This window comes from Musa acuminata, chromosome BXJ1-7 (genome assembly GCF_036884655.1).
Source record: "Musa acuminata AAA Group cultivar baxijiao chromosome BXJ1-7, Cavendish_Baxijiao_AAA, whole genome shotgun sequence".
Lineage (NCBI taxonomy): Eukaryota > Viridiplantae > Streptophyta > Magnoliopsida > Zingiberales > Musaceae > Musa > Musa acuminata.
The window spans coordinates 9,683,290-9,700,463 of NC_088333.1; the positions used below are offsets into that span (position 1 = coordinate 9,683,290).

General features: G+C 35.6%; 1 protein-coding gene across 3 annotated transcripts in view; it reads right to left on the reverse strand.

Moving 5' to 3' along the window:
- Positions 1-16,631, reverse strand: part of LOC135678704 (mediator of RNA polymerase II transcription subunit 13-like) — a 35,071-nt gene extending 18,440 nt beyond the window's left edge. For all 3 annotated transcript variants that reach the window (XM_065191795.1, XM_065191796.1, XM_065191797.1), the window contains exons 1-13: positions 16,263-16,631; positions 15,307-15,419; positions 12,885-12,958; positions 12,640-12,779; positions 12,458-12,544; positions 12,228-12,315; positions 12,068-12,142; positions 11,181-11,258; positions 10,985-11,067; positions 6,812-6,890; positions 4,619-4,942; positions 4,459-4,545; positions 2,374-2,635 (exon numbers count right to left, since the gene is read on the reverse strand). In XM_065191795.1, coding sequence (XP_065047867.1) covers positions 2,374-2,635; positions 4,459-4,545; positions 4,619-4,942; positions 6,812-6,890; positions 10,985-11,067; positions 11,181-11,258; positions 12,068-12,142; positions 12,228-12,315; positions 12,458-12,544; positions 12,640-12,779; positions 12,885-12,958; positions 15,307-15,330 — 1,401 coding nt within the window. In that variant the 5' untranslated portion in view covers positions 15,331-15,419; positions 16,263-16,631. The remainder of the gene's footprint in view (positions 1-2,373; positions 2,636-4,458; positions 4,546-4,618; positions 4,943-6,811; positions 6,891-10,984; positions 11,068-11,180; positions 11,259-12,067; positions 12,143-12,227; positions 12,316-12,457; positions 12,545-12,639; positions 12,780-12,884; positions 12,959-15,306; positions 15,420-16,262) is intronic.
- Positions 16,632-17,174: the final 543 nt, after the last annotated feature.

Below are 17,174 nucleotides of genomic sequence, written 5' to 3' on the forward strand. Positions count from 1 at the left end.
ATTTGTTGACAAGTTCATTAAGAATAACTCATGTTGTTTCTTTGAATTGTCATGACAGGAATTTAAAAAGCATGTAACAGTTTGCCTTGGGTTGAACAATCCTTTCTCATTTAACTTTGACAGAAGGCCTTGCCAAAGCCATTACTAATACTAACAGCTAAATTAAAGATCTAAAGATCCAATTTCCTAAGATAGTCCAGAAATGGAGGCAGCCACAAAAGTGTTAGAACAGAAGTTCTGTGAGAAAGAACTTCTACAGACATAAGCTGCATGAACTTAATTAAATGAATTTCAGCACACACTATAAGATGTTTTATATGTCCCTGGATGTTCAAAACATGTGCTTGTTTCTAAAGCAATGATTTAAAGAACAAATATAAACATTAATACAACTGCTCATCGTTAGATTTACCATGGCAACTTCAAGCAAACAATGGAAAGTCTAACCATAGTTAGAATATCAAAAGCATCAATTATCTTACCAGAGAACTGGTAAAAAAATAAATGCCAAAAAATGCCTTATTTTACATAAGACCAATTTTTAACGTGGATGATTTAATTTAAGGAGGATTACTTTAAAACTCCGATGCAGTTAACCAACCAGAAATAAGTAGCCAGTCATACAGGAGAAATCACCAAACGAAAAAAAAATGGCATAAGATCCTCCTTATGTTGACATTCAAGTTAGAGATCAAGCATCAAAATACAAATAACAACATCATCATCAACAACAAAACAACAGGCCATAATGTTGAAACTATTTAAGGCTAGCCACATGGATCTTTCTCCCACCATTTAGCTCTAAATAGGGAATATCACTACTCAAACTAATTAGTAGAATCTCTTTGTTGTTTCAAGTAAACCATTCTTACATCTCCTTTGGTAGCTTCTCTCTCTCCTTGCATTGCTAATTCCAACCAAATTATCTCATCTGACTAGGATATACAATCTCCTTTGAACACATCATACCACCTTAAATGATTTCCCATTATATATATTCTTTAGACCTAGTTATTCACAAATGAAAATATTTGTTCTATATTTTCTGCTAACCCAAAACATCCATTTCAACATTCTCAATAATATAGCTAGACTGGCCTTACAATTATTTCACCTTTTTTTTTTCTAAAGGGCTCACAAAGATCACACAAGAACTTAACTCTCTCCACTTTGATTATCTGACTTAAACTTATGAAGAATGCCTTTATCAGTCATCCTAAATCACTAAGCTTTGTTACAGAAATTTCTTGTCCATTTACCTTAACTAAACCTTCGATTATTTTATTAATGTTGCAAAAATTACATCACATATTTAGTCTTACTCTATTCATCCTAAAAATTAGTTTCTAATGCTTATCTCAGTAATTTTGCCCACTCCTATAAAGGATAACTGTACAAGCAATAATTCTCATTTCATATACTACGGTAATAACTTACAATTATGAGGACATAAGATGAAAACAATCTGAAATCATATCTCTCTTTGCTCCTCTCATTGCATCCATAATCCCATGAATTTCTTTAGATTATCAATGTCCTTCAAATATATATTGCATAAAGGTAAGCGATGAAATGGGATTCAATTGCAGGACCTTACTATCAGCAATGCACTAACTTGACATCTTCAAATATTCATTTAAATATTCTCCAACAATAGGTTTTTCACTACCAATACTTCTTAAATAATTCAATCTAAATTTGAGATAATTCTTTTTTAGTATTATCATCTTAGCCTAATTTGAAGGAATCAAAATTTTATATTATTCTATTCTTCCAACACATATTTTAATATAGAAGTAATGTCTTTAAAGTTCTGAAGATGTTAAATGTTCTGACATCTAAAGACTAAAGTTGTTTTTCATTTTCTTCACTTTTATTGCATTTATCCCAACCTTTTCAAATTGTGAGCAGCATTTCAGTGAAAAAAAAAGAGTTTAATATTTGAGAGTCTAAACCAAGTAGCTGAAAATCTTAATTGGCGATACAGGTCCAGCAACAGGCAGCAACCTGCTTCGTAGAATGACCGGGTGAAAAGCCCTGTGCCAAGTGTCAATATCTGGATCAGTAAACATCACTTGGAACACACAGATCCAGGCAAATTTTGATTACTAGATTTGAGTGGTAAACACAAGGGTGAACCAGAACTTCCAAAGCATTGACTCGGTCAAGAAACAGGAACTTAACAATTCGATGAAGAAGACAGATAATGAGGATGCCAATTTTATCTGAACATGAGTATCTAGGTAAAAATCAGGAAAAATAGACTAATAATAATTGAGCCATTTCAGCAAAAGTATCAAGATAAATTATACAAAGATTGCCAGTTCTTATATTTAAATGAAAAAATAAAAAACCAAATGGCATCAACAGTACCTTTCTGGGGCCATCATTCTCAAACTGATCATTGGAAGATAAACCAGATTGTCTACATGTGAGAGAGTCAGCATCTGCTTCAAGATCACCAGCCCCAACAGCCGTTGCATGCTCACTTTCACTAGAAGTTCTACTTATGCTGCTGATGCTACTACTTATACTATTGCTGCTACTATTATATTGTTTTTGAAGTCTCATGCCATTGAACTCAACTCCCAGTCCATTAAAAGGATCAGAAATAAAGGCATCTCCAAGCGCCAAACTAGGTAGCAAAGGATGTACCAAAAAACAATAATATAAGAATACATAAGTATCTAAAGCACAAGTATAAAAACTTGATAGCATATTAACAAGCTATATACCTAGGACAAGCATATATTATGTCAAATGACCTAGAAAAGCACATGTTCAAAATTAAAATACTATGTTATGAAAGCTATAATATTATTCTCAACAGAATTCCATCTTCAAGAGTTCTTCTGTACCTTCTTTTCTTCTACATCATCTCTCTCCCCTCTCTACTTTATCATCTCTCTTTTCACCATTCTGGATATCTTCCTACCTAGAGAAAAGGATACCGATAGGAAGAAAATATCCTATCACAAATAATAATTATGTGCAGCAAGAACCTCAATTTCACCTGGACTGGTTCATACCCGACAGGTATTTATCGGTCTGGACAAGAACCAACTTTTTAACATATTTGGCCAGTGCCTTTTAGGATGTGCAAGGAGTTGTGAGCCTGTACTCCTCTCCACACTATCCAATACCCAGAATTTCATTCCTTGATGTGCAATAAATTTGTTGGCCAACTTACTTCATTTGTTTATCATTTTCTACTTTTTTCTTAAAATTCATAACCTAAACTTGAACACTTGTTGAAACTATTAAAGCATGACACTGCAGGCCTGACCAGAAAGAAAACCATATTATGTGTTAAAACCTAGATCCACCTTGTTTTAACAAAAAACATTTGGAGTTTAAAAAAAAAGCTAAATTTTCCTCTCACTAAAACCATATAAATGTACTTGAGAATCCCAATGGTGTTACCTAAAACAAGTGCTCTCTTCAATATTAATCACCATGAAAATCTATAACATTGAAAGAGCAGCAGCCAGGCAACATTGCTGGTCACTATCTGTTAGTTCCATACTTTTGCAATCCTCAAGGTCTTGATTTCCTTTCTATTATTTAATTATATTACCAAACTTTCTAAGTTGTAGAATGTAACACGATATTGTTGGACATGGGTCAAGAATTGAAGCCTGCAACTACTGTCAGAAACCTTTTAGTTCTCACTAGTCTACTCCTCTCTGTATATTGAACTTGTTATATCATCCATCTTATTCATCTTTGTGATTACATTAACCATTTCATCTGTCAAAGACCAATACTAACATCATGAACAGATATGACATCCAAAGACTATATACTCCTGAAACATTTGGGTGATTTGAACATATGTAAAGGAATCACCGATTCAACAAGCCTAGCAAGATTTTTATCATCTTTAAATTCTGGTACTGCCAAAAAAAATGGATATGCTTGATGGCATGTGAAGCCACAAAAGAGTGGAAAAACAATTACATTACTATCAGAATCAATGTAAAAACTGAACCAGAAGATCTAAAAAGGTTTAGCTTTTGAGACAATGTAATATATATTAACCTAAAATTCATGCAAAGCAAAAGGGAAATCTTACAATCTCCAATGATCTTAAAAAAGGTTCAACTAGCATTTTTGAAATTTATTTAACCTACCTGACATTTACTAGTTCTAGTCATTCAGCTCTGCTTTGCAAAAAGAAGTCAAATCTAATCATATTAAGAAGAGGTGGATACTATGATTGTAAAAATAGCATAAACATACTACAATAGGCCACCTTTATGTCATCCAAATACATAAAACCTTGCCATACTAACACAAAAATAATTTAGAAAAACAATGAAAAAGAAATTTATTAGAATACTAAGAACAAGAAATTCATTAGAACAATTTGGGAGTAAAAATTTTGCAGATATGCTTGAGCACATGAATTAATGTGCTAAACAGGTTCAAAAGAGACCACTGGAACATAAAACTAACCAGAGCTCAGGTTGAGAGGAATCAGAGAAGTTCCATAAAGGCCACATCTCAGATAGTGATGTTCCCACCCAATTTTGTAACCAGAGACTGCAAAATGAAGAAGATGACAAAAAACAAAAGCGAACTTCATATAGATAAAATGTATTTTTAAAAGAAGAACCTCTTGTTGAAAGATCTAGCAAAGGCTCTATGCATCATAGGGATCACCACAGCTTCTGCTCGATATATGAATGTTCTTTCAAGAACTGGAAGGTGATCAACCCCATGCTTCTTCTGGACTTTCCCAACTGCTATAAGATGGGGCTCTTCATTGTGCACATGGGATTCATTGGTATTTTGCTTATTATTCGATCCCATAACAATGTCAGAATGGCAGTCAAAAGTGACTTCAACATAACATCTTTGCCCTCTCAGTTGGCAATTAGAAGATTGAACCATATGGGATGGCATTCCAATTGCGATCCCATTTGACCCCTTCAGCTTGCTGACAAAGAAGATAAGCCATACTTTCAGAAACCACAAATAAATACTTGGTCATAATTCTATTACCAAGGTAATAGGGTTTTAATACTAAATCACATATTAATTGGCAAATACTGGATAATCAAGGTGTTATGAAATTTATTACTTTCCATCCTTAGAAAAGGGCTCGAAGAGGGGTGCATTATGTTCAAACTTTTTTTTCATTACACAATTCCATCCATTGGTAGAAAATTCACATAGCTAACTAGAAGTTAAAATAAAAACTCCATAATCCATCTTTTCTACCAAAAGCTCCCCATCTTAGACAAAACTTGAAAAGGTTTTCATCATACTTGCTCAAATTTTTGCTTGTCTATGACAAAGATGGGGACTTTCTGACTCTTAATGACTATCGTGCAAGGGCTTAAGTTACTAACAAAATATTTTGGCTCTGACAATTTCCTGTTATCTGAAATTGAGGTTATGATACCTTGTTATGACAAATATTAAAAATACAACTTAGCTATGTATTTAAGTTGGATCAAGCTTCACGGTTTAAATTTGGAAGACCATATCAGACAATTAATCGAGTGCCCGTGTGGTGGTAGCAAAACATCATGCACCACTGAGTATGGTCAATCACAATACGCTGGCCTACACATTTTGCATAGGAATCTCCAAACCTTTTACACATGTATTTAATATCTTCAGTCCTAGAATCGATGAAGGGCAAGCCCATATTAATTTTAACTCTCCTCATGTTAACCATGCATTGCATATAAATATGCCAACAAAACAAGGTCTTGTCACAAGGTGTAGCATCATGTCAAAAGTCAAAACCACATATAAATATCTGCGGCAAAAACACCCAACTGGTCATTAACAACAGCCACTCGTGATATGGCTTGTCCTTGATCAGTGGTATACTATATGAGGCCTTGTCAAACTAGGCAAATATTTGAACTTCAATGCATATCAATGTTTTAAAAAAATAGAGAGACAGGCATCAATCATTATTAATAAAAAAGGAAACATTGAAACAGATAATTATTTTTGGTAAAAAAAATAAAAGTATTAATAGCAAAAAGAAAATTAGAAAATATTCAAATTTCCAAATAAATAGTATGCATAATATTACTATAATTTTTTAATCCATATCTGATTTTACCTATATAATTAAATATTCTATAATCATGAAATTCTGCATGTTTAAAAAAATAAAACAAAAGCATTTCAAATTTTATTAGTTAATTAGTTAATAAATTCTAGTTTTAAAGGTTTATATAGTTAAAAATATTTTCAATTTTCTAGGACAACCATGTTTACAAATTTTAGACTTCTGCTTTTTACCAATATTTGCATTATAATAATGGGGTCTGCTTATTTAATTATTTTGTACATATAAGAACAGAAGTTAGAAACTGAGGCAATGGGTATTAGTCACATGAGGAGAGATAGACAAAGATCTTGCATTAGTTATCAACTTAATTTTAAGAATATCAGCCTATTTTTAAGAATATCAATATAACATGTTCAAGTAACTCGTACATATTGGTGATTGATGCTTTTAAAATAAGCTGCAGAGAGTTGGCCAGATGACATGCCACAATACTAGGGAAAGAGGATGAAAACATTGGTCTATACTCTAGGGGTAAACTTAATATTATAAAGTGTACGAGAAATGGAGCAACGGTTTCACTCGCTTAGCATAACAATTAACACATTACTTGAGCTTAAAGTGGCGAAGGAAGAGGCGGAAAGAAAAAAAAGAGAGAACAAAAGGAACTATTACACTGAAAGGAAATCTTTGGACCACTACCATATAAGTCTTCATCTTCCATAAACATGAAAGCAATAAAGACACATCAGAAAGGAAGCAAGAACCTAATACCTGCTGTAAACTTGCTTCACAAGATCACTAGGACAACAACCAGTAAGCCTACCCCGCATGCCAGTAGGGGCAACAATAGCTGCCACAATTAACAAGTTTAAACTTGCAGAATAGGAGACAATAGTATAAATCATAGGAAACAGTAAAAGATGGAAGAATATTTTGAGCTTATCAGATCATCAGAAATAACATTGAACACAATCCTGCAACACTGTTTATGATTCACATGTTTAAACAAAAATAAATGAATAATGAAAACATGAAGTACCTGATACCTGAAGTTCTTATATCGGGGTAATCAAAAGTATTTTGAATCCAAGAAACAAACAAATGTTGCAGCACTCACCCAACTTATTCAAGAATGGGGCCTCTCTATCAATCTTAGTCCAGAGATAGAGGGCGTTAGACACAAATTTATTCATGTGTGACTACACGTACTTACACAGCTGTACTTCTGTACATATACATTATCACATGAATGGTTAGGCAACTTCAGCTCTGATAGTTTGGGTTAATTTGTATTAATATGTGAAATAAAGGTTTTTTTACTTCAGCAGCAAATCCCCTTTGTCAACCGCTGCTTTGTGCATTGTGTCCACCAAAGCCTGCCATGCTGATAACTTTCCAACACAAGAATGCCAATAGATCTAATTCAGAAACAAGAAAAGAAACACAAAAGAGAACAAGAAAGGGGGATGCCTATCTAGTGTTGCTCCAATCTCCAGCACTGAGTATATCTGGTTGTTTTTCCATGAGGTCAAGTAGCAACAAGATTTGTTTCCTGCTCCAGTCATGAGGCAGATTAACCTGATGAGCTGGGTCAAGGCTTAAGTGTAAATGAATTCAGCACGGGAATAGGAATATGAGGTATTACCACAATTAGATTACTGTTAGGCATAGGAGGAATTTTATTCATAGTATTCCGACTGACCAACAGTGCATTTATCAACCTGAGACTATTTCTTATGAATATGTTTCTGATGGGTACATGGTTGAGTTTTATAGGTAACATCGGGATACAATAGGAGATCATCTTGTTGAGGCTTTCGACCAGTTCCATATTCATGCCTTTTTGTCAATTGATTGGGTTCAAACCTTCCTTGTCTTCATCCCTAAATGTTCCAATCCAAGGAGAATTTTGGATTTTTGGCCCATTTCTCTATATAATGTGGTGTATAGGATTCTGTCTAAGCTTTTGGCTTCTTGTATCAAACCTCTCCTAAATAATTTGATTGGTATTGAGCAATCGGGTTTCCTCATGAGGAGTGTTTATGACAATATTTTGATTGCTCAAGAAGTGGCTCATTCTATGTTTGATTCGAAGGGCAAGAATCTTTTTGTTATGTTTAAGATTGAACTTCAAAAAGCCTGCGACCACCTTTCTTGGGATACCATCCTTCGCACTCTTTACTCTTTTGAAATTGCCGATGCAATTTGTGTCTTGGATTAAAGCTTGTATTTCTATTCCTATATTTTCGTGTCTTATTAATGGTGAGGACTCTAGATATCTCAGGAGCAATAGAGGTATCTGTCAAGGGGACCCATTATCCCCATATCTTTATATCATTGTGGCCCAAATCCTTTCTTGTCAGTTTCATAAGGTTGTCGATGATAAGTTGTTAACCCTATTCAAATTTAAAAATCGGATCTCTATCTCACATCTTATGTATGCGGATGATATTTTGGTGTATTTTAGGGTTAATAGAAGAACTTGTAAAACCATTAAGGATATTTTCAAGGTTTATGAGACTCTTACGAATCAGCGCATTAATCTTGGTAAAACTGAGATGTTTCATTCCTCACAGCATGAGAGCCAATATGAGACATGATATCTACTCTTTCTTTAATGTCAAAGAGGGGAATTTTCCTTTCAAATACCTTGATACTATAATCAGTCCTCGTAGAATTCCCATATCGACCTTTGATGGTAAGTCTCAAAGCCTTAATGGTAAGATTGGTTCTTGGAATGGTTCTAAATTATCCCAGGCTGGTAGGATCACCTTCATAAACTCTGTTTTAAATGTCACCCCTTCTCATGTTTTAAATGTGTCTTGGATGCCCAAGAAAGTGTTTCACCGCGAGGAACAGCGTATTAAGGACTCTTATGGCAGAAATTTGATAATACTAAGGGCCTTCATCTGATTTCATGGGACACTGCTACTCTCCCCAAACAAGATGGTGGTTTAGGTATTCATGATTTGGCCACTACTAGCCTTGCTCTTCAAATTAAAAGAGTTTCTATGGTGGGGGTCCAATCTTTGGGTCAAAGTTGTTCCTGCTAAATACGGCATTATCTCCCCTTGGAAGCATGTTAATTCTTCTCACGTTAGTTAGTGTTGGTGCCTGTTTCTCCGAGCTGTTCATTTTCTCCGTGAGGGTTACTCTTTTATCATCTGTGATGGTGTTTCTACTAATGTGATGCATGATAACTGGTTGTTTGATGTTCCTATTTCATTGAAGCCAACGTTTTTAAACATGGATTTCAATTTTGAAAATGTTGTGGTTTCTAGTTTGACTAAAAACTACTCATGCGATAAGGATATGATACTGCACTTGTTTGGGTCAGGGACTGGACCTTTGGTTACAAGGATTAATATTTCTTTTAGTCCTGTGATGATAGAAGGATATGGAAGGCTAACCTCAAAGGGCAACCATCAGTTACATCTTCTTATAGGTTTCTGAGGGGTTCATCTAGTGACATTGGTTAGAGTGAGGTGTGTTGGGTGAGGGTATGGAGGGTTCCCATCCTCTCTAGAGTCAAGGTTTTTTTTGGAAGCTGCTTCATTGCAGGCTCCCTACCACCAGGAGAGCCATACTAAAACCAGTCGTTGGCTATTGAGAGCCTTGATTGCCTATTGCATTTGGTTGATTTGGAAGGCCTGCAGTGAGGCCACCTTCAATAGACTTAAGGGATCATCTTTCTCCATCATGTGCAAAGCTTTCGTGCTTATGTCATGATGTAAGCCTTTAATTATGTTTGAGGGATGTTTGGGGCAAAATCAATTACTTGTAACCTGGGCTAAACCCAAGTGTGGATGGGTTAAGCTTAATTTGGATGGTGCATTTAATGTGCAGGATGGCAATAGTGGAGCAGGGGTTCCTTCTTAGAAAGAGGGTGGGGACATGCATGATGGTAGGCTACAATATCTATCAGAAAGCACATATTGGAAATCTGAGTTGATTGCAATCAAGCGTGAGATAGAGCTTGTGATTGAGGAGGGGGACTCCAAAATGGTGATTGAATCTGATGCTGAGTTGATTATCAAGTTCCTTAACAAGGATGAACCTCCTCCATGGAGATTATTAAACTGTTTAAAATGTATTTGGACTTATTTTGAGACTTCAAGTATGTGTGTTTTGCCATGTGTTTAGGGAGGGAAACAATAGTGCTAAATGGTTAGCACATTTTGCTCCTTGCTCTAAATCCTCTAGTTTGTGGAGGTCAGATTAGCCACCTGAGTTGGCCCATTTTTGTTCTACGAGGAGCATGGTGTAACTGTTACTAGAGATTTGCAGTAATATACAGCTTCCTTTTTGGGGAAAAAATATATTTGACAATTGGTCAGATATAATGTGGCTACCACTTCTATTGTCTTGACCATAAAAGCTGAAACAAAAACCCCGGGACTAGACAGGACAGCTTTCCAATACAAATGAATTTTAACCTATCAGTATATTTTCATCTGCACAAGCGTTGTCTTTTAATAAAAGCTCCTAGCCAAAGGTAAAACAGACGAAGATTTGCTGAACCCAACTCAGAAAACTACAACATAAAACTCAAAATAATTGAGATGTCCTTAGGTAAAAGTAGTCTTCAACTCTTCATGGAAAAGTTTAAGATGGTCTTTTATGTTTCATTACGTTCAAAGAAAATGCAAAAGTAGATATGGCGAGACCATCAATAACACAAAATAAATAAATAATTAGTCAAGAATTAAAATGCATAAACTAATAATAATAATGGTCTGACCGTCAGACCAAGATCAGTTGACTCTGACACATACATGATAGTGAAAATCATAAAAAATTCTAGTATAACTTTTTTTCCTACACACCAAGATGAGTTGATTTTCAAAAGATATCAGCCATCAAATGATAAAATCCATGGTCAGCCAATTTCATAAAATAGGGATGGTACAGCACATAAGCTTCACATCAGAAGAAACATTGTACCTGGAATTCCATCTCTAATCGAGTGAGAGGAGCAATGCCATAACAATTTTTCCATGTCACTACTGCAAAGCCCCCGAATATGCCTGTAGAACACGTCAGATAAAAATTAAACAAGTTCCTTCGCCAACTTTATAAGAACTAAAAAGGAAATCTGGAAATCATCAATCAAAATGATAATATTGTGAATTTCACAGACTTTGCAGATACTACTGCATGAACATAAATTGCTTCTTCAGTAGCAGCAAAGGTGAACTCAATTGTTGGCTGTGGTCTCCTACAAAAGTAATGAACATCTTAATATAGAAGTTAGTTGTAAGAAAAAAAATTCTTAGAGAGAATACAGCATTAGAAACCAGCATTATATCCAGCCTAAACAAACTTCCAACTCTTTCAGTGTTCTTATAAACAAATCACAAGCTAAAAACATATGATGTTACATGAAGCTCACAGGACATACTTATACAAGATAAACCCACCTTAAATGATAAAAAAAAGGTATGAAACAGTACTTTACATTTCTAAGATCTATCTGATCAATTGCTTTGTAACCTTCTACTCCTTTTAGAACAGAAATGCTCACGTATAAACAAATAAAGTAAAAGTAGTCCACAGAAACTTGCTGTGAGTACACTCATTTTTAAGAAAATCTGAAAACATCAAAAGTCAAAACATGCTCCAAAAATCATATAGCCCACTTTGTTCATGTGCTTTAAGCTTCAATCTCAGTATTAATCATAGTTCATAGGCCAAATTAGCATGTATTTAAAAGATTCGCTATCTTTAAAAGCTTTCAAATTAGCATATAGGTGCCATCAACCAGACCAAACAAAATTTGGGTGAGTAGTCTTCTTTCTTGAAAGATCATGTTACGCACCAAAACCCATTAGGATTCCCGATAAGAACAAAGATACTTATGCATTTCAGAGGAAAGTAGTCTTCTTTCTTATAATTAGCCTCATAAAAGAATTTTGCATGTATTCCAGAAATTTTCCAACATGGTAGAAGTTCAATTGCAAATGGATTAGCAGGTGGATTCATCATCATTTCATAATACCAAAGAGAACAGCCATTTGGATAACATACCTAACATTTGATGTCAAAGGATGGCATCTTGTGAAAACATCTCCAAACCTCACATAAGAAAGCTCCCTCAGAGATCTATTAAATCCAATAAAATACAGATCAGATGATATTGACAAGCATATCTGCTTAATAAACAAAACTAGCAAGAATGAAAAAGAACCTTTCTAAGGAGTTCCTTAAAGCCTGAGCTAATGCTACTCCAACCTCTTCTGAATCTCCAGGTGCCAACCAAATCCCACTTCCAACAACTATCAAGCAGAACAGGAACATATTACAAAAAAAAGAAACTGATCAGTTCCATAAAAATAAAGGATGATGCATTCCTCTACCTCACAAAAATAAATAAAGATACTTGGAAAAACATGAGGAAGTTTCTATAAATTGCAAAACCTCTCAATCTGGATATTGCAGCATGAGCAGTTTCAACTACTGAAGAATGGCGACCCGGAAGGAAAAGCCAGAGTTTTATTTTCTCATCTGTTCACAAGTAACTCCTTTGTAAACCATCATAAAACCTTAAAACGCAATCCAGGATGTATACATGAAAAGTGAGACAATGGTTAGACACCCACCAGGATTGTGTGCACCCTGAGATGGATCCCATGGACCAACAAAGGAATTAGTCCATGTGCTGAGAAAGCCTTCATTCTGGAGCTGCAGGTGAGCCGAAAGTACCAAATGAGTCGCAGCATCTTTCTGTTCTGCTTTCAATCTGGAAAAAGTAATGTAAAGCAGCAAAAGGAGATACGCATCAGTTACTAGAACAACCATTTAGAGGAGTCTGTTAATGAAATAACAACTTCATCATAAGTTATACCTCTTCTCAGATAGAGAGTTCGAATCAGCTTCACAAGGGAAAAACTGAAACCACGAGACAGCTTGAAGTTCTCCCTGCAGAGAAGAAGGGAAAAGGCAATCAGAGTAACTAATGCAAAAATATAATCTAGAATTCTCCACCATATTATGAAATAATCCAAGGATATCATTTTGGATTCAAATTTTATAAAATCTAAAGCATTATCATAGAAATGGATTTCAATTTGGCTACTAAGTTATATAAAATCTTAAGCATTATCAATATAAGTGGATAACTACTTCATGTCACTCAACACATTAGTATCCTAGCTCTACCAGTAAAATGCATGTCTTGACCTCCTCCTGGGTCAAAAATCAACAAATAATATGTTGCTCAGCTATATCCATTCTGTGTAGAGCTAGAGCACGATTAAGCATAAAACAAGAACCTTCCCCTTCAATGCATCTTCTTGGCACCCTATCGATCTTTGCAATATAGGAGAAATTCCTCTTGAATAAATAAGCAAACAAATATTTGAAACCTTTGTTCTATGCCAACTCCGAAGCATGTATACTCAAGACCCGATAGGTGGACAAAGAATGAAGCATAACTTTGAGAAAAGAAAAAACAAAGGGACCAGGCACAAAGTAAATACTGAGTGTTACACTAGAAAAACTAGAATTAGCAATCTAAAAACATGAGAATCCAATCAATCAATTGAATCACATTAACCAGCTTCTGGATGCAGAAAGCAGAGCTAACAAATGGAAAATAAACATTAGACAAGGTTTTACCCAAAGAAAAGCTAGCAAAGACAAGATAAATATTAGACAAGGTGTCTTACATTTAAATTACATGATAATCTATCTTATATATAGGCCCAACTAAGATGCAAAAAAGAAAGAAAGTTTGTGGTATTAGTGCAAGTTCCTTCAACAAAGCACATGGCCATGTACATGTACCTACAGAGACCAGTATGGTATGTCTTGGGACAGTTAGTACAATACCACACTGATTCGCGGTAAGGCTGGTATGGTTGGACAAAAAATCTTTTCTAACACATAAAACAGAAGTATGTTCAACCAACAACTAAGAAGACTGTCCCTGCAAATTCTGGCTTAGTTAATGGTATGGCCATCTTGTCCTTGACTCCAAGCATTTCCTGAACCATAACCAAGCATCTTGAACTAGGCCTTCATGGTTGCATCATGAGGATAGTAGGATCCAGGCATTGGGCATCGGGACGGCAATGGCATGTCACATCAGAGTGGTAACAGTGGAAGGATACATGTCTATTGAGAAAATGTGTTAACAAGCCTTGTCCTGCATTTTTAGTGTGTGTCAGCCATCATGAAGCTATTGTGATATGGCATTGGCATATTATTAACATTTCCAAGTAAAACTCAAGTCCTTGACTTAAAGTGCATAGGCAGTGCAAGCACTGTGTTCATTCTAGAGATGGCATATTATTCTAAAATCCTTTGGTTGTAATTCTTTGTTCTTATGTTACCACATGGACGAAAAAAATTCCTGAACAATGTTAGCTGAGAAAAAGTAAGGCATATGCAATAAAGGTAAACACAACACCTAACAAGGTAAGCATGGAATGTTACAGGGTTCCTTCAACCATATGATCAAAGAGCCTTGAAGATATAGTTAGTTTATCTAAATAATTAATATAGTGTAAAAGGTGCAGGATATTTGTTGGTTATGCATGTCAGTGCTTTGAGGTGCCAAAGAAGTGGCCTCCAGAGAAGGTAGACTTAGAGATGGAGTCTATTCTTGGGTCAAGCAATCAGCCCTGGCACTCTATATAATTGTCCCTTACATCCAGGAGCGATGCAAGAAGATGAAAGATTTGCATCATGTAGTGTGCAACCTATCATCTAGACCTTTTCACCCATGTGTTCATGCAGAAGAAACAATACGAGAACCTATAATTGTGCATCGATTATCAGGCACTTGAAAAGAAAATGAAAGTGCAGAGACATGATATAGTTTTCCATCATACTGATGTAGGCATACGGTAAAAAAGGAGAAGAAAAAGAAGAGAGAGACACGTGGTATATCCTCTAGGATTGCTCCAAGGTATACCCAGGTTAGCTTTACTAATCAATCCCATGGTTTAAACCTTCGCAAACTGCAGCACTTCAATTTCTAGCACTAACACCCAACATCAGGAATTGCTCCAAGGTCAAAACAGACAGGTGGTATACAGATATGTGAGAATGCACCACATAGAAGGTTAACTCTTGCCAAGTGTTAAATACTAAAGCAATGACTAAAATATGTCTAATTTAAATTGCATGAGTGACAAAAGGTGCATATAAAATCCTGACCTTAGAAACAGTTTTCTAGAACAGTCTTGAAGGCCTTATTTGAATTGCATGGTGACAAAAGGTGCATAAGAAATCAGATTTAGAGCAACAAGTGGAGGACTTACGATTCTAAATACATTTGTCCACATATCCTAGTGATCGCAATCTTCAATTTGGAAATTTTTCCACTGCTTCTATTTCAACGTGCCTATGATATATTTGCACATATTGATGCCCACTACAAGAAAATAGCAAGAAGCTTATAAGTGATGGGACCAACACAAGATATCCAAAAAAAAATTACTAAGTATAAATTCTTTAGTTAAACAAAAAAAAAAAGACTGCAGAAACAGTGCAAATAAGGGTAGAAAACAAAGAATTGTGCAAGAAAAAAAACTAAAACACTGTGACGCCTAACAAATGGATACATTAGGGTCATGACATCTGAACAAGACCTTCAGCATAATCATCACTCATATCATGTGTTAGCCAACACTTGAAATGCCTGCCGTTGAACAGAAGTGAACCAAACAAATAAATCAAAATAACAAGTTCAATGTGAGGAAGTTGGACTTTTGCCAACACTTGCAACGTCTCTCCTATATAACAGTAATAATACGGTTTCTTCGAAGCCCGCTGACTTTGCTATGCTTTGATCTATCCATACATGAAACTAAATAAAACTGAGAACAAGAGATTGTATCAAGAAATACTTTCCTTAATAATTTAAATCATTTCGAGTGCAATTATCACCCATTTTACTATCTTATCAAAAGAAATTACTGATCAAGGAATACAGTCCAACCATAAGTATGATTCAAGTATGAGAAAAGAATTGACTACTTTGATTACAAAAGTCCATGTAGGTTTTTACTTTTATTGACCACAAGATTAGACACCAAGTAACTAAAATAGTGCTTAGAACAAAAAAAATTCTTCTACCAAAAAAATTAAGACATGGCAAACCAAAAAACACATAAAACACAAGTATATGTCGTATAATGATAGAATGCCAAAAATGCTATGAAGAATGTTCCTTCGATCATTTTTAGTCAACAAGAAGAGACAAGGCAAGGATTACCTGCAGAGGTACAGGACGAGCCTGCGGTGGAGGGTCGGGAAGATCCGTCAGCTGCGACGTTCGAAGGAAGGATAGACCTCCACGTCGTGTCGAAGCCGCTGACGCCCCGGTGACAGATCAAGAATTAGGGTTTGAAGGATCCGCTTGGAACAAGCTCGGGGAGAAGAGGAGGGAGATAGGGCAGCGTCGTCCCCCGATGGGCAGCGGAGAGGTGGAGCTGGAGCCCGCCGGCGACAACGGGACGGACCGCAAGCGGTGGAAACGGGGAGAAGGCAAGGTTCCCGAGTAGGAGAGCTCCAGATCGATATATCTGTAAGCGTAACGGGGCCTCTACGAGTACACGCGAACCCGTTCCCCACTGAACGGCGGATCAGGAAAGCGGTACAAAGATGGACTGGTATGTTGGATAAAAAGTCTATACGACCCCTTTCGTGAAGGATACGATGGAGGCCAAATGGATGACACCTGATGCAAGTGCACCAATCTTAAAGCACATACTTTCTTCCACGCCAAATCTTCTACTTCTTATTGAAAAATAAAATCATAACACTGCAAGTATAAATTGATGATAGAAGTACCGATGTACGTCAATGCTTCGTATAACCGTTAACCCATACATACTATTTGCCGATAGCATTTTTGGTTCAATTCTTCCTTGATTGATATATTGCTCGAAATTATAAATTAGCTTTTTTATGACCCAGCCATATTTGTATTCATATATTACTTTAAACTAAAAAACATTCAATTAAAATGATTAGCATGTCGAAATTATGAATTTTTTATTCGTAAAAAATTTAGATTAAATTTGAGAGGAGGACATTTAAAAGTGCGATAAATCTGGAAAGTACAGTATGGAGGGGAACTAAAAAAGGGAACAAAAACAAACAACAATTACAACGATAACTGGAG